This window comes from Typopeltis vanoorti, chromosome 6 (genome assembly GCF_054136105.1).
Source record: "Typopeltis vanoorti isolate ZY-2024b chromosome 6, IOZ_Tvanoo_1.0, whole genome shotgun sequence".
Taxonomy (NCBI): Eukaryota; Metazoa; Arthropoda; class Arachnida; order Uropygi; family Thelyphonidae; genus Typopeltis; species Typopeltis vanoorti.
In genome coordinates this window covers 113,897,906-113,925,833 of record NC_143554.1, presented here as the reverse complement: position 1 = coordinate 113,925,833, position 27,928 = coordinate 113,897,906, and the positions used below count along the sequence as shown (strand labels likewise).

At 35.5% G+C, this 27,928-nt stretch overlaps 1 protein-coding gene across 1 annotated transcript in view; it reads left to right on the top strand.

The window, feature by feature from the left end:
- Snx1 (sorting nexin 1) overlaps nucleotides 1-27,928 on the top strand; it is a 171,643-nt gene that overhangs the window by 105,511 nt on the left and 38,204 nt on the right. Inside the window, exon 8 of the mRNA XM_090393610.1 lies at nucleotides 24,485-24,628. Coding sequence (XP_090249736.1) covers nucleotides 24,485-24,628 — 144 coding nt within the window. The remainder of the gene's footprint in view (nucleotides 1-24,484; nucleotides 24,629-27,928) is intronic.

Genomic DNA, 27,928 nt, shown 5'->3' with positions numbered 1-27,928 from the left:
TCTCATATATATAAGATCATGAACAGAATCCAAAACACTCTAGAAGACAACTCCAGCAGAGAGCAGGCAAGATTCAGAAGAATCTTCTCCACAATAGATTATATCCAGGTCATTTCACAACTAGCAGAAAAATGCAGAGAATTCCTCTGTTTCCTCTTTATTGATTTAAAAAAAGCATTTGATATCATACACAATGCAGTCATCGGTGCCTTACTCGAAATAAATGTGGACCCTACTTATATCCACATGATAAAAGAAATTAACAGAAATCAGACCACACAAATAACCCTATTTAATCAACCTATAAATATAGATATAAAGAGAGGGGTCGGCCAAGGCGATGTGATCTCCCCAAATCTCTTTACCAGCACTTTAGAATATATTCTGAAAAAAAAATAGACGTAAATGGAGGAATAAGCATAGACGGTGAAAAGCTACAAATTCTTATATTTGCCGATGATCTGTTACTGATATCCCACAACCCAAAAGACCTAGAAGAAATGGGTGAAAAAGTATACACAAACAGCAGTAAGATAGGCCTAGAAATGAATCTAGAAAAAACAAAATGGATCAAAAACATCTACACAAGTGACAGTCACCTATGTATTGATAACATCCCTATAGAACAAGTTGACTCATACAAGTACTTAGGACAAACAATAAAAATGAATAACGATTTTTCTGAAGAACTAGCAAAAAGAAAGAAAGCTGCATGGCTATCATTCAACAGACTAAAAGAAATAGTTACTGATCCAAATCTTGGCATCTCTCCGAAGGCAAAACTATTTAATAGTGATATTCTACCATCACTCACATATGGATCAGAAACATGGAACACGACAAGAAAAGAAGAAGAGACTCTCAGAATATCTCAGTGTACAATAGAACGCAGGATTTGTAACATCAGCAGAATGGAACATGTTAGAAACACGGAACTAAGAAAGAGATCAGGCATAAAAGATGTGGTAACTGCCGTATATGAAATCAAGATGAGATGGGCAGGTCACATAGCCAGACTCAGCGATAACAGATGGACATATAGAATACTCAACTGGCAACCAAAAATAAAGAGAAAATCAGGAAGACCACCTACAAGATGGGAAGATCCACTAGTGAAATCTATGGGTATAACATGGAAGAGAGAGGATCGAGATCGTTGGAGGCATCTTTGTGATTTGCACTTATGGAGAAATCCTGAGTGAAACACTGGTCCATCAAGGTAAATATATATTTGCAACTACTAGAATTAACCAACAGCATATAAAGAGCTGCAAAAAATTCAATTCCCAGAGGACTCAGGAAAAACAACTGGGTTCCATTTTGGAAAGATCAACGCTATGATCACCGAAAGAGATGCCATCAACGAATGGTTAAAACAAAATAATACAGAAGAAAATAGAAGTTAATAGAATTAACTCAAAAAATTGAAGATGAAATTTCAAACTGCAAACAAGAAAAGTGAGAAGAATTCTGCAACAAACTAGATCCAAGAAAAAAAAAACATCATCAGATTATTAAACAACGCAACACTTCTGGATACTGATCGCTCTTCAAACACAGTCTCCTCGGGAATTAATGCAGCAACAAACAAACAGATGGCAAATATTTTAGCCAAACATTACTCAAAAGTTAGCAAACTGCAATACAACAATGAAGACAAAAGTGCAGGAAAATTGCAAAAGATCTGCTAACACAATCCAGAACCTATCCCTCTGAAGACTTCTTTACTCAGGATCTCTCACAATGATAGAATTCGAAACGGCAATTAGTCAAATTAACCTTGACAAATCACCCGGTATAGATCTTATCTTTGGACATTTGATTAAAAACATGGAGTAAAAGCCCAAACCCGACTTTTGAAGATATTTAACACTTCCTGGAATACAGGTAAACTGCAAAAAATCTGGAAAACATCAATCATTATACCCTTATTAAAACCTAACAAAATCCCTAGTGACTGTAAAAGCTATGGACCAATTGCTTTGACTAGCACTCTTTGTAAATTAAACGAAAGAATAATACATACTAGACTTATGAATTGGCTCTTAGAAAATAACATCAACTTCTACCGAACAGCATACAGGTCCCAACACAGTACAGAAGAACAATTATTATCATTATGTAACACCTCCAGGGAGTTCAAAGACTCATCGAGGGAGAAAACCTGCTCTACAATTCTGTCTCCACCCTGCAACCACCTTCATCGTCCACACCAACGGCATCTACCGCCAACCACCACCACTAGTATTTTCACAGACTCACAGATAATCACAAACATCCATGCCCATGGCAGGATTTGAACCTGCAGCCTTTTGGCTGGAGAGCGGATACGCTAACCACTCGGCCAGCCAGACTGGCTATTTTATCTTTGCCAATCAATGATAGATGGCTTTCAATAAAAACCACCAAAGAAGACAACAGCAATTTTCTTAGATCTTACAGCTGCCTTCAATCATGTGTGAAGACAAAAGTTAGTAAAAATTGCATACGATACTGGAATAAGGGAGAATGCATTAATTTGGATTTCAGATTTCAGGAAAAGAAGAAAAATTAAAGTAAAAGTTAATGGTACTTCTTCCAACATACATCGAACTTGGGCTGGAGTCCCACAAGATTCAGTTCTAAGTCCGCTCCTATTTTTCATCTATATGAACAGTATTCATCTTTATGTAACAAATGACACAAAAATAGCATGCTATGCGGATGATATGGCAATCTGGCACACAAGCAGCAATTTTAACAATCTGAGAAAGTCCTAAATAAATCAGTAAAAGGCTTAGAAAGATGGGCAAAGGAACTCAAATTACAGACAAAACAATCCCACTGATAGAAAAAATAGACACAATTACAACCTCCAAATCAAAATATATAATATCAATATAGGAAAAACAGAGGGCTTCCCCCCCCCCCCCAAATACTTAGGCTTAACCCAGATACTGAACTAAGATTTAGAACCCATATCACAAATATATCTAATAAAGCTCTTAAAAAGCTTAATTTCCTCAAAAGGCTTTGTGGAACAAAGTGTTTTTTCAAAACTACATATACAGCACTCATACGACCCACTATGGAATTTGCCTCAATCTGGGCTCCAGCTTCCACTAGCTCAAAAGAAAAGATTGCAGAGTACAATCAAGAGCAGCAAAATTATTATAGGTGCAGTCTCATCCATAAATAACTTAAAAGCTCAACAAGAGTGTGGGCTACGCACACACACACTAGAAGACAGAAGAAAACTCTCCACAGTTAATTTCACTAACAAAATCAGGAGTCCACAACAGGATCACATCTCACTCAGGACTTTTGATGCCTGGACTGGAAAATCTAGATTAAAGAGATCATCTACTTTACAATATGATCATGAAATTAAAACCGACTTCGAGCACCTGTCCATTGAAATAACCAAAGAGCCATTCTTTTCCACTAAATTACCAAAAAAAAGATAATGATTAACTTAAATCTCCTAGAACCATGTTCAAAAAAGGACTCACAGCAGGTAAATAAAAGAAAAGGACTTGACACTCTACACCATTTAAATAATCTAAACCAAGTCATTCCTTACACATAGATCATCTGATGAAGCTCTCAACCAAGGTGGAACAGGGGTTTTTATACCTCTACCTGGAGGTGAGGAAATGAAAATCAAACCACAGCTGGCAAAGCAGCTCTCAAGTTCTATCTCTCTAATCCAGTAATAAATATTACAGAAGGAATAACCATCTACAGCGACTCAAAATCTGCACTTGAAGCATTAAAAAATGAAAAAACAAAACTAACAGGAAATTCATGAACAACTAACAACTTTTAAATTTGAAAAATAAGAACTGTCCACTGCAATGGATACCAGCTCATGTAAATATTGAAAGCAGTGGGAGAGCAGACAAACTAGCCAAAGAAGCAACATCCTTACCTCAAAAATTACACCCACTATCAAGAAGAAGAATGAAATCAGTGAAATAAATGAAAATAGAGAAATAACTACAATCATCACCAGGGTAAAGACGGAACACTTTAAAGGCACGAAAATTTACCCAGACAGTACTAGAAGTTATGAAACATGCCAGAACTGTCCAAAAGTCGAACTAACACCTGCCCATATCTATTCTTGTCCAGCAATTGCTGCTACGCTACAGAAAATTGACAACCCTATAACCCTACAGAAAAGCTCTACTCCATCAAAGTTCAAGAGATTGCCAAAGCAGGCCTACAGGCCCATGGTCATATCTAGAAGCTCTTCAGTGGACTATATATATATATATATATATATATATATATTACTTACTCTAGCAGTACTCTGTAGGCAGTTAAGAATAGAGCACAGTTTTTTTTGATAGCTTGAAAAGTACCGTATATACTTGACAAGAAATTATATTCTTGTTTCATCCTTATTTCACCATAGCATAACTAAAGTTTTCGAGTGAAAAATCTTAAAGTAAGCTTTGACTTCCCTCAGGTTGTACTTTGTAGATATCCAATAATACAGATCACATGGCTTCAGCAGGTTATGAATATTGCTATACATTATGGTAAGTCATCTCCCATATTGGTTTCAACCTTTGAAGGCTATCATTTGGATAAACAAGTGAATATACTGAGAGGACAGTCTCAATATATTGATATACAGAGCAATTCAATATGAAGTCAACTGCACTCAAACTCAGTAGAATTCAAGATAGACATCATAGTAAGTATCAATGGAAAAGAAGTGGAACTTCTTTTCTGAGCAAAAGAAAAATATCACATTGACATAATTGGCATTACTGAAACAAAAAACAGATAATATTTTTCTAAATAACTAACAGGTGTTATATTCAATCGATAATAGTCAGGGATAAGGAGTACCTAATAGCATTTGGCACTAAACATGAAGGTAATCTTGAATGGCAGGCAGTTTTAAATAATGTCAGCAAATACTACAGTGGGGAATTGAACAATGAGACATATTTGTACCTGTTGTCCCAAAGAAGATTCTATTAAGGAAAAAGTAGAGGCTTCTCTAAAAAAAAAAATTGAAGAACTTAACAACTGAGTAGGAAATGAATATCTGATATCTGCTGAGTAGGAAATGAATATCAGATAGACAGTCTTGGGAAAATTTGGAGAAAAGATTATAAATGGTGATGATGATGATGATGATATCTGCTTGATTTCACTGCAGGATGTGGACTAATCTTTACTAATGCAATGTTCCAACATAATGATATGCAGAAATTTATATATATGTAGAAAGTATTTTTACCTTGGGTATAATATACATTAAAGAATATGCGTTATCTTTAACGTGTGTGTGTGTGTGTGTGTGTGTGTGTGTGTGTGTGTAGAAAGTATTTTACCTTGGGTATAATAAATGTTGAAGATACCAAGCAATTTTAAACCTGGTTTTACTCCATTTCCCAAGTAAGCAAACAGAAAGTCAAAGTTTGCGCCTGCAAGTGTTGCAAGTCTAGCTGATCCTACAGGTAGTGCAAGACCAAGGCAACTCATGGTAAAAGTAGAATAAGCTCTACACAAACTTGACTTGTTTGTCTGTTTGCTTACTTGGGAAATGGAGTAAAACTAGGTTTAAAATTGCTTGGTATCTTTAACATTTATTATACCCAAGGTAAAATACTTTCTACATTTATATCTCCTCCTGAGATTTTTAATTAATAAGGTTAGAACACCTTATGGTAACTTGTTCTGGTAAAATACTTATAAGCTCTGTAGCTCCCACTGATGAGACCTCAATAAAGGTCGAAACCGGTCTTGGTGGTGGCCCCCTTGCCTTTAATACAAAATATCATACATCTCCTCTACAAGATGTGTTTTGGCATTAAGGGTAAATATTAAGATTAGTGATCAGAGCTTATTCTACTTTTGCCATGAGTTGCCTTTGTCTTGCACACCTCATTGGCCAAAGGCGTTTTGGCCAATGAGGAAGAGTTTTAGTTTTGGGAAGAGATATAAGTCAGAGGGAGTCAAATCTAGGGAATAGGGTGGATGTTCCAACAATTCATAGTGCAGATCCCTTAATTTTCTCATTGCCAAAACGCCTTTGTGGGTAGGTGCATTGTCCTGATGAAAGGTGATTTTTTTCTTCTGCAAACCAGGTCTTTTCTCATGAATTTTTTCGTCTAGTCTGGTTAAAAGATCAGAATAATATTCCCCGGTTATTCTTTTACCCTTTTCAAGATAATTAATAAACACAATGCCTTTAGCATCCCAAAGCGCTGATGCCATGACCTTTCCTGCTGATGGAACCAACTTTATTTTCTTTGGCACTGAACAACTGGCTTTTGTCCACTGTTTTGACTGCTGTTTGGATTCTGGTGTGTAATGGTGAATCCAAGTCTCATCCATAGTAATAAATCGATGCACACAATCAGTTTTATTCTTGTTTAAACGTTCCAAGCACTGTTCAGAGATTTTCATGCAAGTGCGTTTTGGATTTGCTGCAAACAAGCGCAACACCCATCTTGTGCAGAGCTATTCATTTGCAATTCTTCATGCAAAATATATCCTATAAGTTCTTTTGAAATGCCTATAGACTCGGCAATTTCATGCACTTTTACTTGCTGGTCATCCAATACCATATTGTGCACTTGATCAATGATTTCCAGTATTGTTACACTTTTTGGATGTCCTTCATGTGGATCATCTTCAAGGCTGGTACAGCCATGTTTAAACTCAGCAGCCCATTTCTTAATTGTCAAAAACAAAGGAGAGGAGTACCCATTTTATCTTGGGTATGATATACATTAAAGAATATACATATCTTTAACGTGTGTGTGTGTGTGTGTGTGTGTGTGTGTGTGTGTGTGTGTGTGTGTGTGTGTAGAAGAAATAAGGATATTTCTTTTATGAAGTTCAAATGAATATCTTTTAGCGTTAAACCTTCTTTTACAAAGAATTTTATAACCACACGATACACTCAATTTTATCCATTTCAAGGGATACAGACATCACTTTTGCTTCATACAGCTATATAAACATTCTACCTGATAGAATGACTTGCAATTTCATATAAATGCTTATGACAGATGTACCAACTTAGAAAAAAAAAAATCTTGCTGATAGTATTGCTATCTATGGTCGAGAACTTTTCAGAACACTCTCGTACATGAAAAACTTACATTATTACTAACTTCCTATCTACAATTTTCCTCCACGTCAATCTGTTACCTGTCAAGACTCCAACATTATCAGATCTTCTAAGGCACTTTTTACTGTATCAATCCACCTATATCTTGGTCTTTTCCCTGCCAACCAGGCAGATAACACTTGTTTTGCTAATCTTTCCTCTTCCATTTTGTTTAAGATAACATACCACCTGAGATTAGCTCTGTTAACACTTTCCTGGATGCTAATAATGTCAAGTTCTTTCTTAATATCCTCTTTTTTAATATGATATTGCCATTTATGCCATCTGTTCACACCCCTAATCTTTCTCAAGATCCTCATATCTGCGGTCTCTAGTCTTTGGTCAAGTGTTTTACTTCTGGCCCACCTCTCAGATCCATAAGTTAAAATTGATTTGAACACTGTCTTGTATACAACTTTAGTGTTTTGACTAATTTCTCTCTCTCTTATTCCATGTAAAATTATTCAGTTGACTTCCTACCATACCAGCGTTGCTGATTCTGTTGTCTATTTCAATATTTAATTTACAATCTTTATTAAAAATCATGCCTAAGTGGCTGAAATGTTTTACTTGTTCTATAGGTTCTCTATTCATAATGCAGTTGATAATTTCAAGACAATGAAAGTAAGCTTCTGCTTACTTTCATTGTCTTGTTATTGCTGACCTTCATACCATATCTATACAACAGTTATTCAGTTTAGTTAGGGAATCTTGCAGACTTGTAGAAGATTATTGAAAAAGCTCAGAAATGGAGGAAAGAGTGTTGTAAAAGGAATTAGAGATGATAAAGGTGACATGAAAACTAGAGAAAAAGATATCCTTGATGTATGGAGTAATTACTTTGAAAAATTGTTAAATGAAACAGTCAGTGACAGCACAGTGGCAAAAAAACACTCAGCAGGTATGCAATTGGGAATACTTATCTATGTGTGAAGTAGAAAAAGCCATCAAAATTCTGAAATGTGGAAAGCCAGCTGGAGTAGATGATATAAGTCTTACAATGACTGCACTGCATAGTTCAGAAGCCATGGACAGAGGGGACAAATTCCATATGATTGGAGTAGAGTTCTCATAGTATCCATGTATAAAATGGGGAAATAAAACAATGTGAGAATTAGAGGTATTTCCCTTGAGTGTCCCTGGTATGATTTATGCAAGTATACTTAAAAATGGCTGAGAAGGATTGTGGAAGGGAAGCTTGGCGAAGAATAAGCTGGATTCAGACCAAATAGAGGCCGTCAAAATCAGATTTTCACTTTACGACAAATAGTTGAGAAATCATGGAATATAACAAAAAAAATCTGTATTTAAGTTTTGTAGATCTGGAAAAGGCATATGGCAAGGTGCCAAGAGAAAAGCCATTTAAAATGTTAGTTGTATGGTGTCAGTGGGGCAATTATATCAAGCAATACTTAGTCTTTATTTGAGTTGTAAGTTAGCAGTTAGAATTCCAGGAAGTAGGAAGATGGTTTGATTGGTCGGGTGTGCGACAAGGATGTACATTATCTCCATTGTTATTCATCATCTATATGAATCACGTTATGAAGTAAAGTGGTATTAAAGCTAATGTCAAAATTGGAGATGTTAATCTCGGCTCTTTACTTTATGCAAATGATGATATACTTCTAAATAAAACTGGTACAAGTCTGCAAGATTCCCTGACTAAATTGAATAACTGTTGTAATAGATTTGGTATAAAGGCCAGCAAAAACAAGACAATGAAAATAGGGAGAAGCATTGAAAATATCAAACTGCATTGTGAATGGACAACCTATAGAACAAGTAAAACATTTCAGCTACTTAGGCACGATTTTTAGTGAAGATGGTAAATTAAATATGGAAATAGACAACAGAATCAAAAGCAGGAATGGTAGAAAGTCAACTGAATAAACTTAATGGAATAAGAGAGAAATTAGTCAAAACACTAAAGTAGCTGTATACAAGACAGTGTTCAAACCAATTTTAACTTGTCTATCTGAGAGGTGGGTCAGAAGTAAAACACTTCACCAAAGACTGGAGACCACAGATATGAAGGTCTTGAGAAAGATTAGGGACATGAACAGATGGCATCAATGGCAATATGTTAAAAACGAGCATATTAGGAAAGAACTTGATATTGTCAGCATCCAGGAATGCATTAGCAGAGCAAATCTCAGGTGGTATGGTCACTTGAACAGAATATGAGAGGAAAGATTAGCAAAACAAGTGTTTTCTGCCAGGTTGGCAGGAAAAAAAGACCCAGAGGAAGACCAAGATATAGTTGGATTGATACAGCAAGAAGTACCTTAGAAGATAAAAATATAAGATCTGATGATGTTGGAGTCTTGACCCAACCAGTAACAGACTTTGAGGGAAATTGAAGATAGGAAGTTAGTAATGTAAGTTTTTCATGTAGTGCTCTCATATCCTGTACACCCCTTGAGGGTACATGCCATGAATTTGATCATTTATTTCCCATATATCAGTAGTTTAGCTATGCTGGCATTGCAATTTCATATCACTCGGGTTTGCAAAAAACAGGTAGACTGCAGTTTGAGGTGTTCATAAAGTTTTTTGATCTGTTTTATTTAGTTAGCTAAGTAATTAAAATGATTTGTACTCACCACTTGAATGTAAGTTATTTTTCTAAAGGAAAATATTGTTAATTTTAAATGCTGATTCTACAGTGTCAGTGTTAATGGTTACCATTGACAGCACATTGTGAAATAACCTTTGATTTTTGAGTGAGTACAGCAATTTTAAATCTTTCTGAAGTGTTTGCTTTATATGTACCTTTGATTTTTGAGTGAGTGCAGCAACTTCAAATCTTTCTGAAGTGTTTGCTTTATGTACTGTACATAAATGTTATTTTAAACATTTATTCATTTTTACTCTGCCATTTGCTATTGTCACATGGCACTTTACTTATGATCTTTGAAAAAAATTGTCTTGATAGGTGGATGCACTAAATGTATGAAACGTGCAACCAAAAAATGCCTTTTCTTCATTTTCAAAAGGCTGAATGGATGAAAATAACAGTATGGAACCAAGTTTGTATTATAGCCATGGAAAATCATATCAAGAGCTTTAAAATTTTAAAATTTTTATTTGATCCTCTCATAATTGATTTTTTTAAACTTTCAGGCAATTATTTTTAATGGAACTGCTTCATTCAAGGTGATTTTGGATATGTTTATTCCATTACATATATACACAAAGCACACATACAAAAAAAATTAGACTTGTGGATTTAGGGTATAGTTCAAAATACTGGAGAAAGAGCTCTCAACTAAAGGCAGATAGCTGCCATTTTGAAAAACATTAGTTTATCTGAAAATGTTAAGAAATTTAAAAAACGTATGTGCCTTGAGTATTAAAATTATAGTAAACAACAAAAAAATAAAAAATATAGAAATCAGACAGTTTTGGAAATATGCTGTGGTTGATTTTAACACTCTGAATTAGTAAAAATTCTATGGATCCACCAAATAAAAATGGCTGCCATAATTAATAGATGCCAGAAAACGAATCTAAAAAAAAAATATTTTCTTTAATCTAGGAGCGAGGGTAACCAGATAATTAACTTTCATCAAAATACAAAATGGTGTATCTTCAGCTTAATTTGATTTCACATGGAATGACCAAACTGATCCAGCATTTTTAAGTTCTAATAAGGCTGTGTTCAGAATTTGGAAATCACGGTTCCCTTTTTTTAGATAAAATCTACAGGTGTTGTTCTATGCCTGTGGGTGTAGAGAACAATAAATCTCACAGTACCCTTTAATTATGATAAGAGTAGGTTGTATCAAACTTTGTACAACCTAGTTTATTACAACTATTAGTAACTGTTTTGTTTAGATAAAATCTACATGATTTCTTTCTCTATGTTCTGGTATTGGTGGCAAAGCCCAACCTTTATGGTGCTTTAAGTAATAATAATAAGAGACTGTATATCAAATTTTGTGAAACTCCATCCACAAAACTTTTAGAACTTATAGTACATTAGTACTGTGAGGCAACTAAAGTTAAAATAATCTAAAAACTGCTCTATTCTTCATATGTGGTACATTTGTCTTTTAGTAAGCAAGATGGTGGCCTAACACTCATCTCATCATCATCTTATCTTCCTTTTACCCTCTTTTACCTTGTGGTGTCAAGAGTTTATTAATCAACAGACCTCAAACTGTTCACAGGATAAGCTGGTCAGCCCTACGCCCCAGTATATTCTATGTCCGTAATGTTGAGTTCTCAAGGCCGGTTTGCCTGCTTTGCAGGATGAAAAACCCCAGGATAAACTGGGGGAAAAAACTACTGTCCACGCAGCACACAGCCACTAGACTAACTGCGTGGACAGTGGCCTCAACACAGGAATGGAATTCATCTGCCACCTAATTACATTCACAAATATATTCATATCTGCAGTGGGATTTGAACTAGCAGCTTATATGGATTGGAGAGGGGAATAGTATTCATTTGATCAACTGCATTAATTTTTTTTTTTTTTTGGTAAGGTTTTTGGAGGGAATTTTATTTAATTGCAACGACAGTAATTATTTTTCTTTCTGTGTTGTTATTGTAGAAGATAGTGCAGGGGCATGCATGCAGTAAGAGAAGATTTATCACAAATTTCCTTATATGTACTCTCAAAAGATGTACTTTCCGAAAGTTTCTGGCCTGATATACAAAATTCGTGCGAATTTTAAAACACTGTGCATGACAGAGAGCACCATCTATTGGGAGGTTAGCGTACCAGTTTCAACTCTACCTGCGTCATTCATTTGGAAGCACTTGTGTGATTAACATGTGGCACGCTAAGTGACTAGAAATATAAACCTGCAAATATAAACACACTAAGAAATATAAACTCCATCATCAGAAACAAAGAGATATACAGCAAGAATAAGTGAAGCAGAAATAGGAAGAAGGTATAGAACAGTGTTAGAAAAGGAACTTAAAAGTGTGGAGAAAGAAAAAAAATTTGAATCTAAGTTGAAGAAACAGTACCAGAAGAAGAGAAGATCAAGAAGAAATGGATTAGACAAGAAACACTGAAGTTAGTACTGGAGAAAAGAATGTTGAAGATGAGAAGGGATACATCAGAACAAATAGAGGAGCAATATAGAAGAAAGTGTAATGAGGTATAAAAAGCAGTCAGAATGGATAAGATGAAATGGTTAGAAGCTCAATGCAATAATATAGACCAGTAATATGGAGAGCATAAAACATGATTTTTTTATACCTCCCATGAAACATGGGAGGTATAAAAAAATGATTAGCACCATTAATAGAAACTGGCAACCAAAACGGACGACAATTAAAGATGAAAAAGGCAAAGTATAGATGAATAAAGAAAAATTGTACAGCAGTGGACAAGATACTTTAGTGAGTTATATGAAGAAAAACTAGATTTAGATAGCATTGGGAAACTGACTGAAGAATTGAAGCAGATATCACCACCAGGTAATGAGCATGATATGGACATTTTAAGAGGAGAGGTAGAAAAAGCAATAGGATGGCTAAAACACAATAAGAGCACTGTAATGATAACATCATTGGAGATATTATTAAATATGGTGGTGAAATTATTGTTACAGAAATGCACCAACTATGTAATATGGTATGGAAAGAAGGAAAAATGCCAGAGGAGTGTGTGAAATCGATATTAGTGACATTGTACAAGAAAGGAAATAAGCTAGAATGTAAAAATTATACAACAATTGCCTTGACAAAGTCACCTTGGTAAAGTGATAATGATATTGACAGGAAGATTGAGAACACAATTTTAAGCATACCTTGCAGATGAGCAAGCAGGAATTACGAAGGATAGAACTACAATTCAACAGATTTTGACAATGTGGTTAATATCAGAAAAGCTAGGAGAAAAACAAAAACATATACTTGCTTTGTTGATTTTCAGAAAGCATTTGACAATATTAATCAGAAAGTGACATCAATAATTCTTGAATCCCATGGAATTGATAAAAAAACAAACAAAAAACTAATAGCTATATTAAAAGATGTCTATCAGAATGCAGTTGCAGCAGTTAGAATAGGTGATGATTTGGGGAAATGATTTCGAACAAGCACATGTACTAGAAGAGTGGGGGGAGGGGTGGGCAACTCAATATCAGCAAGCATTTTGATCGCATATTTAGAAAGAGCACATCTCTAAATATGAGAAGAGATGGGTGTTACCCGTTAATATATATACATATCACACTATGGAGACTGTTTTACAGCATTCTATGCTGGTTTGGTCATCACCTGGACAAATAAGGACTGCACTACCTTCTGGGACTGCCAGAGATGGTAGTGGAAAGTCTGCAGCTGGTAGTATGCAGACCCAAGAAAACTCTATAGCTCAGGAAGAGTTTTATGGTTTGTACACAGAATGTCAGAACCCTCCACAAAGGTGGTCAACTCAAGGTACTATAATATGAACTCTCACACTATAATTGGTCTGTCATGGGGCTTTGTGAGATCAGATGCTACAAGTGGGAGAATTGGTTACAGATGAGGAGAAACCTACTTTATTCAGGAACACGAGGCAGAGAAGAGAGAGAGAGAGAGTTAGTTTTTTGATTCATCAAACTGTCAAAATGGGATGGATTTTAAACCTATAAATAAGTTTCTTGTCAAAATGAAAACCAATAAATGTATCATTAATACATTAATGCACCTACATTGTTATATAATGAAGAGTGTATTAATGGCTTCTACAGAGAAATAAACTCATTTAAATTCCAAATAAAGCCCATCTCACTCTCTAAGAAGATTGGAATGCAAAAATTGATATAGATGGAAGGAATCCCACCCCCCCCCTCATTGTGGTATATTTGGTTTTGATGAAACCAGTGATAGGATACAAATTTAATGATTTTGCCATTCAAAATAATTTAACAGTTACTAATACTTTATATCCTCATAAACCATCGACATGGCCTTCACCTAATAGATCTGCCCATTGGACAACACCTAAAGTTAATCTTCCTAAGACTAGATCTTTCCCTGGATCTAATATTGGCAGTGACCACAACATGGTCATTGCTTCCTCAAATATAAAATATAAAAAAAAAAAAAAAAAAAAAAAAAAAAAAGAGGTAACCAAAACCAAAGATGGTGTTGAGAAGTTGGAATCCCCTCATAGAAAACAATATAAACTCCACTTTGCTAATTCCTTGAATACCTTCTTAGAAGAATTCAGAGGTTATTGAAAATGAATACAAACTATTTTCCAAAGCAATTTTAAAAGCAGCTGACACCATAATAGGAAAATCTCACAGGATAATCAACACTGGATTAGAGAAGGCACTTTATAAGTATGTGATTAAAGGAAAACCTTAAAATCCTATATAAACAAGGATAACAATATCAGGGGAAAATATAAAGAACTATACAAAATAAATAAAATTTAAACAGCTAAAACCAACTGGATTCTGAATATAGAAAAATTGAAAAGGAATTAAAAGAAACAACTCTAGAAGTGCTTCCAAATAAGTAGATTAACAAAACTCTTCACTAATACTAAGTGGTCAGTTGCAGATAAAAACGGCAGGCTTTTGACTGGTAAGAATGAAATCTTGCAGTATTAGCATGATTACACAGCTAACCTTTTTCTCAGAAGACAATAGCCTTAATAATCAAAACCTTGAGGACATAATACCAGTAACATCAAGTGAAGAAAACTTCCCTATTTTAAGAGAAATAGAAGCAGCAGTCAATTCTTTGATGATGGTGAAAATTGCCAGGCATTGGTGGAATCGCTTCAGAACTATTGAAAGCAGGGAGAGAACCTATCAAAAATGCCCTGCTCAAAATAAATTTGTCATGATGTGTAGAACAACAAATTGTAGCCTAAAGATTAGAGTGTGTCTGTTCTGATTCCTCAATAGTAAAAAATGTAGCAGTTATAGAACGAACTATCAGTTTAATCAGTCATCCAAGCAAAATTTTCCTAAAAATCTTATTCTCTAGAATTGAGAGGAAAATAGAAAGTATACTTTTATAGAACCAAGCAAGATTCTTAAAAACAAGGTACAGTAGATCACTTACTTACAGTACATCTCATTAGAGAAAAAAATATTATTCACAATTTTATAGATATACAGAAGGCCATCAATTCAGCATGGCATGAGACATTGTGGAGAATGCTGAATCAGTATGGAATAGATAATAAAATAGTATGCCTAATTAAAATACTGTTTCTCAGAAAGGTTAATAGAAATTAATGGCTAAGCAAGCCTTTCAAAATGGAAAGAGTGAAAGACTGCATACTTTTGCTGTTTGTAGGTTAAATAACATATTTTAACCTAATATCAAATATAGGTTAAAAAGCATATTTGGAATAGATAATCAACTTAGTCTTAGAACTAAGTTGATTATCTTATTGGAATTAGTTGGTGGCAAAAAATCGATCTCAGATTTGCTGATGACGTTGACCTAATAGCAGAAGAATGAACATGAGTTACAAGAATTAACTTTCTAAGGCACTTAGTGATTATGGATTAAAGATCAGCACTTGCAAATCATAAATGATGTCTTCAGGCAATAAGCCTATGAAAATTTCAGTTACCTTGATGGACCTGTGATTTCAGTCAGGATTTCTCCATGACTGCAGGTCATAAAGAGTCCAGCTATTCCTGTCTTGGGCCTTTCTTCTCCATTTTCTTCTGACTTTCTTAATCATTGGGTCTTCCCACCTTAAGGCTGGTTTTCCAGGTTTCCTTTTGGTATCTCGGATACCAGTTTGTTACTCTGACTGTCCATCTGTTGTTTTTCATTCTGGCAAGGTGCCTATCTTTTGCTGTTGTAGATTCCTTTATTACATCTTTGAGTCCAGACTTCTTCCTGATTTCTGTGTGTCTTACGTGGTCTATTTTATTTACATTGCACATTCTTCTTTCTATTGCACGTTGAGTTGTTATTAAGCTTTGTTCTTCTTTTAAAGTTGTGTTCCGTGTTTCACTGTCATAAGTTAATGCTGGTAAGATGTGACTATTTAAAAGATGGGCTCTTATTTCTATATCTATGTTTTGGTTGGTAATTGTTGATTTTATTTTGTTGAAGGCTATCCAAGCAGCTCTTTTTCTCCTTGCTATTTCATTTGATATGTCATTACTCATTTTTATGGACTAGCTACGATAGATGTAATCTTCAACTTTTTCGATGGTGTGGGATTATAGAGTGATTGTATAATCTTTCAATATTTGTTTTCATCCATCTTTTGTCTGGATGTATTTGGCAGTTGGCTTATGTTATTCAGCGTTGATTCTAAGAGTTTAGGTGAGTAAGATATTAATACCACATCATTGGCGAATAATAGGATATTTTACATTTCACCATCAATGTTTATTCCACCTTTCATGTCAGTTTTTTGAATGATGCTGTCCAGGGTAGATGCGAAGAGATTAGGTGATAAGACATTGCCCTGACATACTCCTCTACTTAGTTAATTTTAATCGGGTGATTGAAAAGGGTGATATTTGTTGTGCCTTCTTTGTAGATATCTTTTATGAGTTGGATGTATGCTTTTTCTACGCCTTGTTCTATTAAAGCTTGGAATACTGTGTTATGTTCAGTAGTGTCAAATGCCTTTTTAAAATCTATAAAAAGAAGACAAAGTGGAATCTGGTATTCTCCGCATCTTTCCTTAATTGTATATATCGGGTAAATCTGCTAGAGTTTTAAAGAGTACTTGTCCACCCATTTTTAGTTCATCAGATTTTATATTCAATTCCTGGTGATCAGTCATTTTTCATGTTGTGGACAGCCATTTTTACTACTTCAGGTAGGACAGATGGTATTTCCAAATTTTTTTTGTCTGGTACTGGAGCTGTGATTACTTGTTTAGATGAGTAAAGGTTCTCATAAAACGATTTTACTATTTTTTCCATTTCAGCTCTGTTTGTGTGTGTTTCCTTGATTGTCTATCAAGGCTGATGATTTAGATTTTTTTTACTTTTTTTAGGCTACTGTGGAGCCTAGCTGCTTCTACCAATTTTGTTGTTCTGTATATGTTATAGTAGTCTTTGATATTCTGCCTCAGTTGTTTTATAATAGCTTTGATACAGGAAAAGACTTTTATATTCTGAACAGTCTTTTCCTGTATCTTTCAGTATTCTTTTCTTCAATAGTTCTGTTGTTCTTGCTGATAGGCATTCCCTGGTCTTAGGAGGAAGTTCATAGAGGTTCTTTCTTTGCAGTTCATTAATTGATTATTAACGTTTGTTAAATCTTCATTGATGTCATTTTTTAATTTCCAGTTGGTTTCTTCCACATTTTTTCCAGTTTCTTCTGGGGTTTACCTGTTTGAACATTTTTTATGTTTGGACTGTGCTCGTATGCATTCTTCATTATTTTTATGTATTTTGAGAGGGCTCTTATTTGGATGGTGGTCTGAATGAATGTTGCAGGAGGTTTTCACAATGACTTCGACATTTATTATTCTTTTGCATTCTGTTAGAATGAAATCAATTTCATTTCTTGTCTCTCCATTTCGAGATTGCCAAGTCCATCTTTTTCCAGTTCTCTTTTTAAAAAAACTATTCATAATGTACAGCATTTCTACTTCTACAAATTCTGCCAGTTATTCACCTTGTTCATTTCTTTCCCCCAGTCCAATGTATTTTTTTTCAATAAATCCTGTACCAATCTTTGTTGAAATCCCTACACACTATTGTGTATGTGTTTTTTTCTGTAATGTTTCTCGTACGTGTTCATAGAAGTTTTCTGTTTCTTCTTTGTCAGCTGTTGAGATGGGTGCATAGGCTACTATTACTTTTATTGATACTGATTCTATTTTTAATTTTAGTGTTCCTAGTCGTTCAGAATGGATTGTGCAAGAAATAATATTTTTAGTCATTATCATCAAATTCCTGCCATGTACCCTCAAGGGGTGTACAGGATATGATAGTACTATATATGAAAAATTTACATTATTACTAACTTCCTATCTACAATTTTCCTCCAAATCAATCTGTGTTACCTTTCAAGACTCCAACATTATCAGTTTTGTATATCTGTCGTCTAAGGCACTTTGTACCGTATCAATCCACCTATATCTTAGTCTTCCTATGGGTCATTTTCCTGCTACCAGGCAGAGAACACTTATTTTACTAATCTTTCCTTACCCATTCTGTTTAAGTGACCATACCACATGAGATTAGCTCTGCTAAAGCATTCCTGGATGCTGACAATGTCAAGTTCTTTCCTAATATCCTCGTTTTTAATATGATATTGCCATTGATGCTATCTGTTCATGCCTCTAATCTTTCTGGACTCTCATATCTATGTTCTCTAGTCTTTGGTCAAGTGTTTTACTTCTGACCCAGCTCTCATATCCATAAATTAAAACTGGTTTGAACACTGTCTTGTATACAGCTAATTTAGTGTTCTGACTAATTTCTCTCTTATTCCATATGAATTTATTCAGTTGACTTCCTACCATACCAGCTTTGTTGATTCTGTTGTCTATTTCCATATTTAATTTACCATCTTCACTAAAAATCGTGCCTAATTAGCTGAAACATTTTACTTGTTCCACAGGTTCTTCGTTCACAATGCAGTTAACATTTTCAACGACTCTGAATATTTTCATTGTCTTTTTATTGCTGACTTTCATTCCGTAACTATTCAACAGTTATTCAATTTAATCAGGGAATCTTGCAGACTTGTAGCAGATTTATTTAGAAGTATAACATCCTCCGTATAAAGCAAAGAGCTGATGTTAACATCTCCAATTTTGATACCATGTTTAATACCACTTCATAATGTGATCCATATAGATAATGAATAACAGAGGGGATAATGTACATCCTTGTCTCACACCAGATTTAAAATTAAACCATCTTCCTGTACTTCAATTCTAACTGCTGACTTGCAACTCAAATAAAGACTAAGTATTGCTTGATATAATGCCCCATTGAGACCATATAATTGTAGTGTATTGAATAGCTTCTCTCTTGGCACCTTGTCATATGCCTTTTCCAGATGTACAAAACTTAATTACAGATCTTTGTCATATTTCCATGATTTCTCAACTTTGTCATAAAGTGAAGATCTGATCCTGACAGCCTCTATTTGGCCTGAATCCAGCTTGTTCTTCTTCAAGCTCTTCTTCCACGATTCTTCTCAACCGTTTCTCAAGTATACTTGCATAAATCTTACCAGGAACACTCAGTAGGGAAATACCTCTGTAATTCTCACATTCAGTTTTATTTCGCTTTTTATATATGGGTATTATGAGAGCTCTACTCCAATTATCGGGAATTCGTCCCTCTGTCTAGGCTTTCTGAACTGTGCAGTGCAGCCACTGTAAGACTTTTATACCACCATACTTCAGCATTTTGGGTCAAATATCATCTACTCCTGCTGCCTTTCCACATTTCAAGCCTTTGATGGCTTTTTCTACTTCAAGTATGGATATGTATTCCAGACTGTATGCCTGTACAGCATTTTTTACCACTGTGCTATCACTGCTTGTATCATTTAGAATTTTTCGAAGTAATTACTCAATACTTCAAGGATATCTTTTTCTCCCATTTTCATGTCGCCTTTATCATCTTTAATTCCTTTTACAGCACTCTTTCCTCCATTCCTAAGCTTCTTTAACAACCTCCAGAATATTTTGCCACCTTCTTGATATTTATTTTCTATGTTCTTACCAAAGTCTTCCCATGACTTTTGTTTAAGTAGTTTTACACGGTGTTTAGCTTTCTTACATTTGTCTCTGTATTCTCTAAGAGCACAAGCTGACTTATTTGCCAGGAACTTTTGATATGCTTTCTTCTTTTCCTTCACTGCCTCTTTAACTTCCTGTGTCCACCATGGAGTTCTGATTTTTCTATCTTCGCAGACAACCTCACCACATGCCTCTCTGGCTGAATCAATCGGAGTTCTCTTCAAGGCTTGCCACTGAATCCCCATGATTTGGTTCCTGTTCTCAAACACTTTCATTTTTTCTTCAATAATCTTTGTGTATTTTAGTTTACAGTTCACATCTGAGAGCTGCTCAACTTTTATTTGCTTTAAAGCTTTCTTACATGTTATTCTTTTCAGTATGAAATTCAAGTTTATCCTGGTCAAGACTAAATAGTGATCACTTCCAATTTCAAATCCTCTGTACACTCTGGTGTCTTGCACAATGCAGAAAACATCACTGTCAACAATAACATAGTCAATGAGACTTTTCTTATTTTTTGCCTCTTCTCTCCATGTGAATTTGTGCACATTTTTATGTTGGAACATGGTGTTAGTAATAACCAGTCCATGTTCTGAGCAGAAATCCAACAAGTATTTGCCATTATTATTAGTTTGCTCTTTTCTTCAATTTTTCCAAAAATATTTTTGTATGTCTGACAATCATATCCTACTCTCCTGTTTAGATCCCCAACAAGAACCAACTTTTCCTTTTTCATTGTGTCAGTTGCTTTCTCTAAAGTCTCAAAAAAAATTCCTCCACTTCTACTTTAGTAGAACCTCCTGTGGGACCATAGGCACAAATAAGTCTCATTGTCCAGTTTCCCCATTCTCATATTTGCCCACATCACTCTACTTGAGACTGTCTGCCATTCAAGAAGATTAGCCTCGTATTAATGTTGAATACTATGGCTACTCCTTCTTTTCCTCGATTGTCATTGCCTGAATATAATATTTTGTATTTATCGCTCAGGAAGATCTCACCAGTTTTTGTCTTTTTTGTTTCAGTCACCCCTATTATGTCGATGTGGTACTTATCTAATTCCTCAGCAACTCTATTTCTTTGCCATTCAGGGTTCTTATGTTGATAGTACTGATCTTTAACTCTGATGTTGAGTTGGTTTGTGTTTTCTGATTTGTTTCAGTAGCTGACTTTTTGCTCTGCACCCTGGTCCCCTGGTTCCTTCACTTCTACCTTAGTTGAACAACGAGGGCCTCCTTTAACTGGGCGATGCCCCAGTAGGCATGAAATTTTGTCATGTTGTACCATCATTTTGTATTTTGGATTAAGCCAATAAGAATAAAGTTTGGTTGGCTAAATCCCAAATTGCCAGCCCATCCTCATTCGTTCAGTATCCAATTTGATACCCAACAGGGTGCACCACGAGAAGGTGAGGATTGGACATTTGGTCAGAAGCCCTGGTCGGTTCTCTTCATTCCTTTAAAGGCTATGTGGAGGTCTCCTCTCAGTTATGCAGCTTTGACCATTAAGCACCCCAATATTTTAATTTAGCTTTTCATTTATGATGATGCCAACTCCTCAGCCCCTGTACCATTATTTGAAGCTCCCAGGAAAATCTGGTTGCCATTGTTCCACTTTGCTGTTAATTCAGAGTTTCACAAATAACAAGGACATCAAACTTTACATTTGCAGTTCTTGAAACAGGAAATCAATACGGGAGTCTGAAGACAGAGTTTGAGTTTTGAAAGAACCAATAAATATAGTTGAATTTCTAGATGTGGTCTACCTTCTGCGAGATTCTTAGCTACCCCCGCTCCTGCAGATTTCTAACCACCACCTTGGTGGGATTGCAAAATGCCATGCAGTTCTGGGGGGCCTTTTTCTTCTACTTGCTGGCATCTTTACAGTGGTCTATAGCACTTCTCCTGACCATGGTTCTGAAGTGTGCCTTTGGTCCATGGCTCCTTTTATTCCTTATTCGGAGCTGCCCGCTTGGGCTTCCCTCATCTGCCAACTGAGGAACACTTTTGGTAGGGGTGAGGTTTCCACCCCCCCAAATGATGAAAAATTGGAAGAAGTAGAAAGATTCACCTACTTCAAGCATACAACACAGATGGCTGCTCTAAATATATTAAAGCATAATTATTGCCCTTTAGAGGTTACAGCCACTTTGGAAGGACAATAAAATACAGCTTGTTACAAGACTGTCTCATCGATACCATTGTTAACTCTGTTTTACTATATGATTATGGATGTGAAGTGGACATTGCTAAAGAAAGATGAGAGAAGACTATTGGCCTTTGAAATGAAGTGCTATAGAAAATTTTTGAAGATACCATACACTGCACATGTAAAAAAAAAAAAAAAAAAATGACGATTTTAGAAGAAAAATCTGCTTCATTGCCAGAAACACAAGAAAAATCACTAAAATACATCAGAATCAGTTCTGGTGGTTAGGCCATGTGGCTAGATCAGATTGTTTACATACAATAGCACTGGAGGACTAGACTTCTGGTTTAAAAAGAAAAAAAAAAACTGTGGCTGACCTAGAATTATTATTACTATTACATGACACCTTCAGGGAGTCCAAAGACTCATTGAGGGAGGGCACCTACTCTACAACTCTGCCTCCATTACTCAATCCACCAACTATAACGAATCTCAACTACCATCATCTACACTAATGCCATCTACTGCCCACCACCACCACTAGTATTTTCACAGACAATCACAAGCATTCATGCCCGTGACGGGATTCGAATCTGCAGCCTTTTGGATGGAGAGCAGATATGCTAACCACTCGGCCAATCAGGCCGGCATTATTACCTGGATAGATATTAGAAAATGGACTAATTCTTCATTTCCCACCTTGTTAAGGAGATCCCAAGACACACCTGGGGGGGGGGGGGAGCATTAGGACTCATATCTATAGTGCCCCAATAGTCTGCATAGACTGTGGGTGAAGAAAATTATTAATGTCCTGTCAACAGTTTTTCTCCAAGCTGTTTCATTGCTATTTCACTAGCTATAACAATCTATAGAATTGAACTATTGCTGAACCCTTGAATGCAGGAGTTTTCTGAATCAACAATGTTTAGCATCTTCTTGAGGAATATCATTCACACTGTATGTAGAAGTAAGAACATAGAATCCACAAACCTTTTCACTGAAGGATCTAAAAGTGCTACATAGACCTAATTTCTGTTTTTGTGACTAGGCATTATAGATATAGGATCTTTCTGTTTCAGATGTGTTGGAAATAATCTCCCTGTACTCCAAACATTATTATAACATATTATTAAGGGTATGCCACCAAAATTACCAAGAGAAAAATCTGCTTTCAGTAGACAGATGATCAATCATATCTTGATCTCCAAGTTGGAGATTTCTTCAAATACACATTTCAAAATCAGTGAATTGAATAATTGAGTCTTTTAAATAGTTATTATGGTCATTACTTTATTCTTTTGGAATTTTGTCTGAGTTATTTTAAGAACTCTGGACTTGTAGCATTGAATTGTATATGAATGATCTGAATTTCTTTTTATGCTTAAGTAAATGCTGAGAAACAACTTTTGAAGTTACCATGGATATTCTCATAGAAAGGTGGCACAATAAGGATAATAGCCATTGCAGATGGATAATCAAAATCACAAGGATGAATGAGGGTGAAATGTATCATGTATGTCAGGGACATCCACTTGCACTTTATTGTTGAAAGATTATTTTTTACTTGGTTAGACTATAATAAATTTAGTTTAATCCTTTATCCAAGTGTGAGCAAACAAAGTTTGCACCTGAAAATATCTTCAGGACTGGGGTAAGGTAGTACAGCACCGGGAAACTTGCAGCAAAGGTGGATCAAGCTCTCATCACTCCTTGTGGGAGATACTGAGAAGGAGTGATGAGAGCTTGATCCACCTTTGCTACGAGTTGCCCAGTGCTGTACTACCTTACCCCAGTCCTGAAGTTATTTTCAGGTGCAAACTTTGTTCTCACACTTGGATAAAGGATTAAACTAAATTTATTATTGCACTTTATTGGCTGAGCAAATAAGTGTCTTGGCTTCCCTCATTTATGGCTTCATGTCAGTGTGGAGCATGAATGTTTGTGAATGTGTAGTTGTAGATAATTTTTCGTTGCCTGATGCAAGGTTACCACTCTTCCTATTGGCGACTGGGAAAAGTATCACATTTGATCTGTAGAGCAGGAATTACATTATCTGAAATAATGTGCTATAGTTTTTTGACTTTTCCTGTATGGATTAGCAAGAAAAAAAAATCTGGTACAACTGTAATGGTGTAAGAATAAGCAAGGCTTTTTTATGATAATCCTACCCACAAAGGTTTGGGAACCTTGGAGGGGGTGGGGAAGAGAGAGAGAGAGAGCACAAGCTTTTCAAGCAATTTCCATCTTAATAAGCAGATTGGTCTCACATGAGTGAATGAAAATCAGCTACCGCCTTAAAAGAACTTGGATTTACTTGGTTATAAACTGCACAAATGCAAAGCACATAAATTAGTGAGCATTGCATGCCACTTGTATTGTGATTAAACACTGCATTTGTGATTTCTTTTTCTCCTGTGTGAGAGAGCACATGCTTTCATCATGCCATTTGTTTTCTAAAAAATATTATATAAAGTTTGTTTTATATAAAATTAATCATAAGAAATATTAATGTATTTTAGATATCCTTGTATGTTTAAAATAGTAATTATATTTTGTAGGATGTTTTTCATCAGAGAGTGAAAGTTTATCAAACTTGGCAGCATGCCCAGCAGGTTCTAACTAAAAAGAGAGAGTATAAAGCAAAATTAGAACTTGCAGGTAAAGCCGACAAAATACCTCAAGCTCGCGAGGAAGTTATAGAGGTAATTTTCAGTGTGTATGTGCATGCTTGGTATTTTTAAGCAGAATTTAAAGTATTATGAAGTTTCAAATGTAAATTTTCTGTATATTTACTGTATATATTAATCTAATGTAATCTTGTTTATTCTTGAAAGAATTTCTCAAATTTGTATATCACTTTAGATTTTTGGCTAGGTTTCCTAGCCATTGTCAATACAGCTGAAAAGAGATAAACACAATAAGAAAAACACTTAAAATTGCAAGCTCGTGACAATATATGCTATTAACTGCAGGAGGAATTTCATCTACAAACTATTAAAATTCAGAGAAATAAACTTAATTATATGTAGAGTTGAAGTGAAGGAGGCCATAAAGAGGATGAAGAATGGAAAATAGGTGGGCCTTGACAGGATCCCAGTGGAGGCATGGAAGGCACTGGGGGAAGAAGGAATTGACCTGCTGTGGGGCCTGTTAATAAAAGTTTGTCAACAGGAAAATATACCCGAGGAATGCAGGGAAAGTACTCTTGTCCTCATCTACAAGGGCAAAGGGGATGCACAAGACTGTAAGAATTGCAAAGGAATAAAGTTGATGTCCCACACAATGAAAATCCTCGAAAGGGTTCTTGATGGAAGACTGAGGAAGGAAGTGGCGATTGCAAAAGAGTCATTTGGCTTCATGCCTGGTCGATCAACTACAGATGCTATCTTTGGGTTACGTCAGATGATAGAAAAGTTTTGAGAGAAACAACAGGAGCTACATCTGGTATTTATTCATCTGGAGAAAGTGTATAATAGAGTGCCAAGTCAAGAAGTCTAGAGGTGTCTGAGGGAGAAGAAGGTACCGGAGAAATATGTCAGGTTGGTGCAGGAGATGTACAGAAATGTGAAGACAAGAGTTCTGACCTGCCTGGGAGAGAGAGAGAGTTTTCAAGTGACAGTTGGCTTGCATCTTGCCTGTTTAATATCGTGATGGAGGAGGTGAGAGAAGATGCACCTTGGACTATGCTGTATGCGGATGACATTGTGCCGTGTGCAGAATCAAGAGAAGTGGCAGCTAAACTGGAAAGTACTGGAAGAGAAAGGTATGAGACTAAGCAGAAGTAAGATTGAGTATGTGTGTTGCAAAGTGGATGGCAGCCAGGAGACAGATCTGGAGCTGAAGGAAATGTCATCAGGAAGGTCAGTGACTTTAGATACTTAGGCTCAATAGTGAAAGAAGATGGAGAGGCTGAGAAGGAAGTGGGATGCAGGATGAAGGAACTAGAGAGATGGCTGGAGTGCTATGAGATAAGAGGGTTTCCATAGAATACGTCATAGCTGGTCTCACTACAGGACAGTAGTGAGACCAGCTGTGATGTGTTCTATGGAAACTATGCTCCTGAGGAAAAATAACATCAGCAGGATGGAAGTAGCAGAGATGAGAATGCTTAGGTGGATGTGCAGTGTGACCAGAAAGGATCGTCTGAGAAATGACTATGTAAGGGGAACGATAAAAGTTACAAACTTAGGAGCAAAGATATAGGAGGCAAGGTTGAGATGGTTTGGTCATGTGATGAGGAAGGAGGATGAGTATGTGGGAAGAAATCATGCAGATGGATATGCAGGGGGGGGGGGGAGGAGAAAGCATGGACGGCCAAAGAAGAGATGGTGTAGAAGGACTTGAGAATGAAGAACTAGGATGTGGTTACAGTCCTAGACAGGAAGATGTGGAGGAGACGCATTGCAAACAGTGACCCTACTTAAGTGGGACAAGCTGCAGAAGAAGATAATATTATGAAACACAGGAATGAAGAGTGTTACTTAGGATGATTTCCCAGAATTGGAAAAGTTTAAGGCAGTCATTGTTGAGGTGCAGACTGTGAAAGTGAACTTCACTTCAAGAAGAAGAAAATTTATATATGACTTTATTTTTCTGCCAATGAATTCAGTCTAGTGGATGAGGCATGGCTGGCTAAGCCAGAACTTATCAGACTCATGAAGTAAAATATACTCTGTTCTTCTAGATGAATCTGAGTAGAGTGACCTGTATGCTCATAATAACAAAGGCTGCATGAATGAGGGATCCTGTAAACTCCAGGATAAAGGCAGGGTGGGATTTATTTTATCAATTATTTTTGTATTATAACTATTAGAGATGAAAGTAGTTCTGATAAATGACAGCTCATTATTTAAGAGTCAATTGAACATAGCTTATGTACACAGTGAACTAAAATTTTAATCACTGTATATTTGACAGGGGTGATGAGAAGCAGCATTAATATATTTACCAGTATGAGTTGGTTTTATGTATACTAAGAACTGTAGACTGCCATTAGGTTGATGTAGAATAAGAATATCTAGAAAGGGGAGACAATTCTATATTCTACTTTGAGCATAAATTTACATTTACTTTAATTTAGCAATTAAATAAAATTAAATCTGTAATGTAACTACATCAAAACTGATTAAAAGATATCAATAAAAACTGACATGAACCTTCAGAGAGGTGTAAAAGATATTATGATAGTTGTACATGAAAAGTTACATCATTACTAACTTCCAATTGACAATCTGTCTCCAAATTAATATGATCTGTCAAGCCTCCAGTATTATCAGATCTTATATTTCTCTCTTATAAGGTGCTTTTTATTATGTCAATCTACCTAGATCTTGGTCTTCATTGGGTCTTTTCCCTGCTAGCCTGGCAAAGAACACTTGCTTTGCTAATCTTTCCCTTCCCATTTTATTTAAATGACTGTACATCTGAGATTAGCTCTAGTAACATTCTTAAATGCTATCAATGTTAATTTCTTTTCTAATATTATCATTTTTCAATATGATATTGCCTTTGATGCTCTGTTCACTCCCCTAATCTTTCTCAGAACTCGTATCTGTGGTCTCCAGTCTCTGGTCAAGTGTTTTATTTCTAATCTTGCTCTCAGATCCATAAATTAAAACTGGTTTGATATTCAGCCTTGTCAACTAATTTATTTAGTTGATTTCCTACCATACCACTTTTGCTAATTCTGTTGTCTGTTTTCATATTTAATTTCCCATCTTCACTAAAAATTGTGCCTAAGTAGCTGAAATGTTTTCAGCTACTTAGGCACAATTCAATGTTTTTTCAAAAAAATCAATGTTTTTTCCTATTTTCATTCTTTATTTTTATTACTTTTCATATGTAATTTATTACAACAGTTATTCAGTTTAGTCAGGGATCTCTGCAGACTTGTAAAGGATTTATTTAGAAAAAAAACTCAGATTAACATCTTCAATTTTAAACAACAGGTTTAATACCACTCCTTCATAATGTATTTCTGATAACGAATAACAGAGGATAAT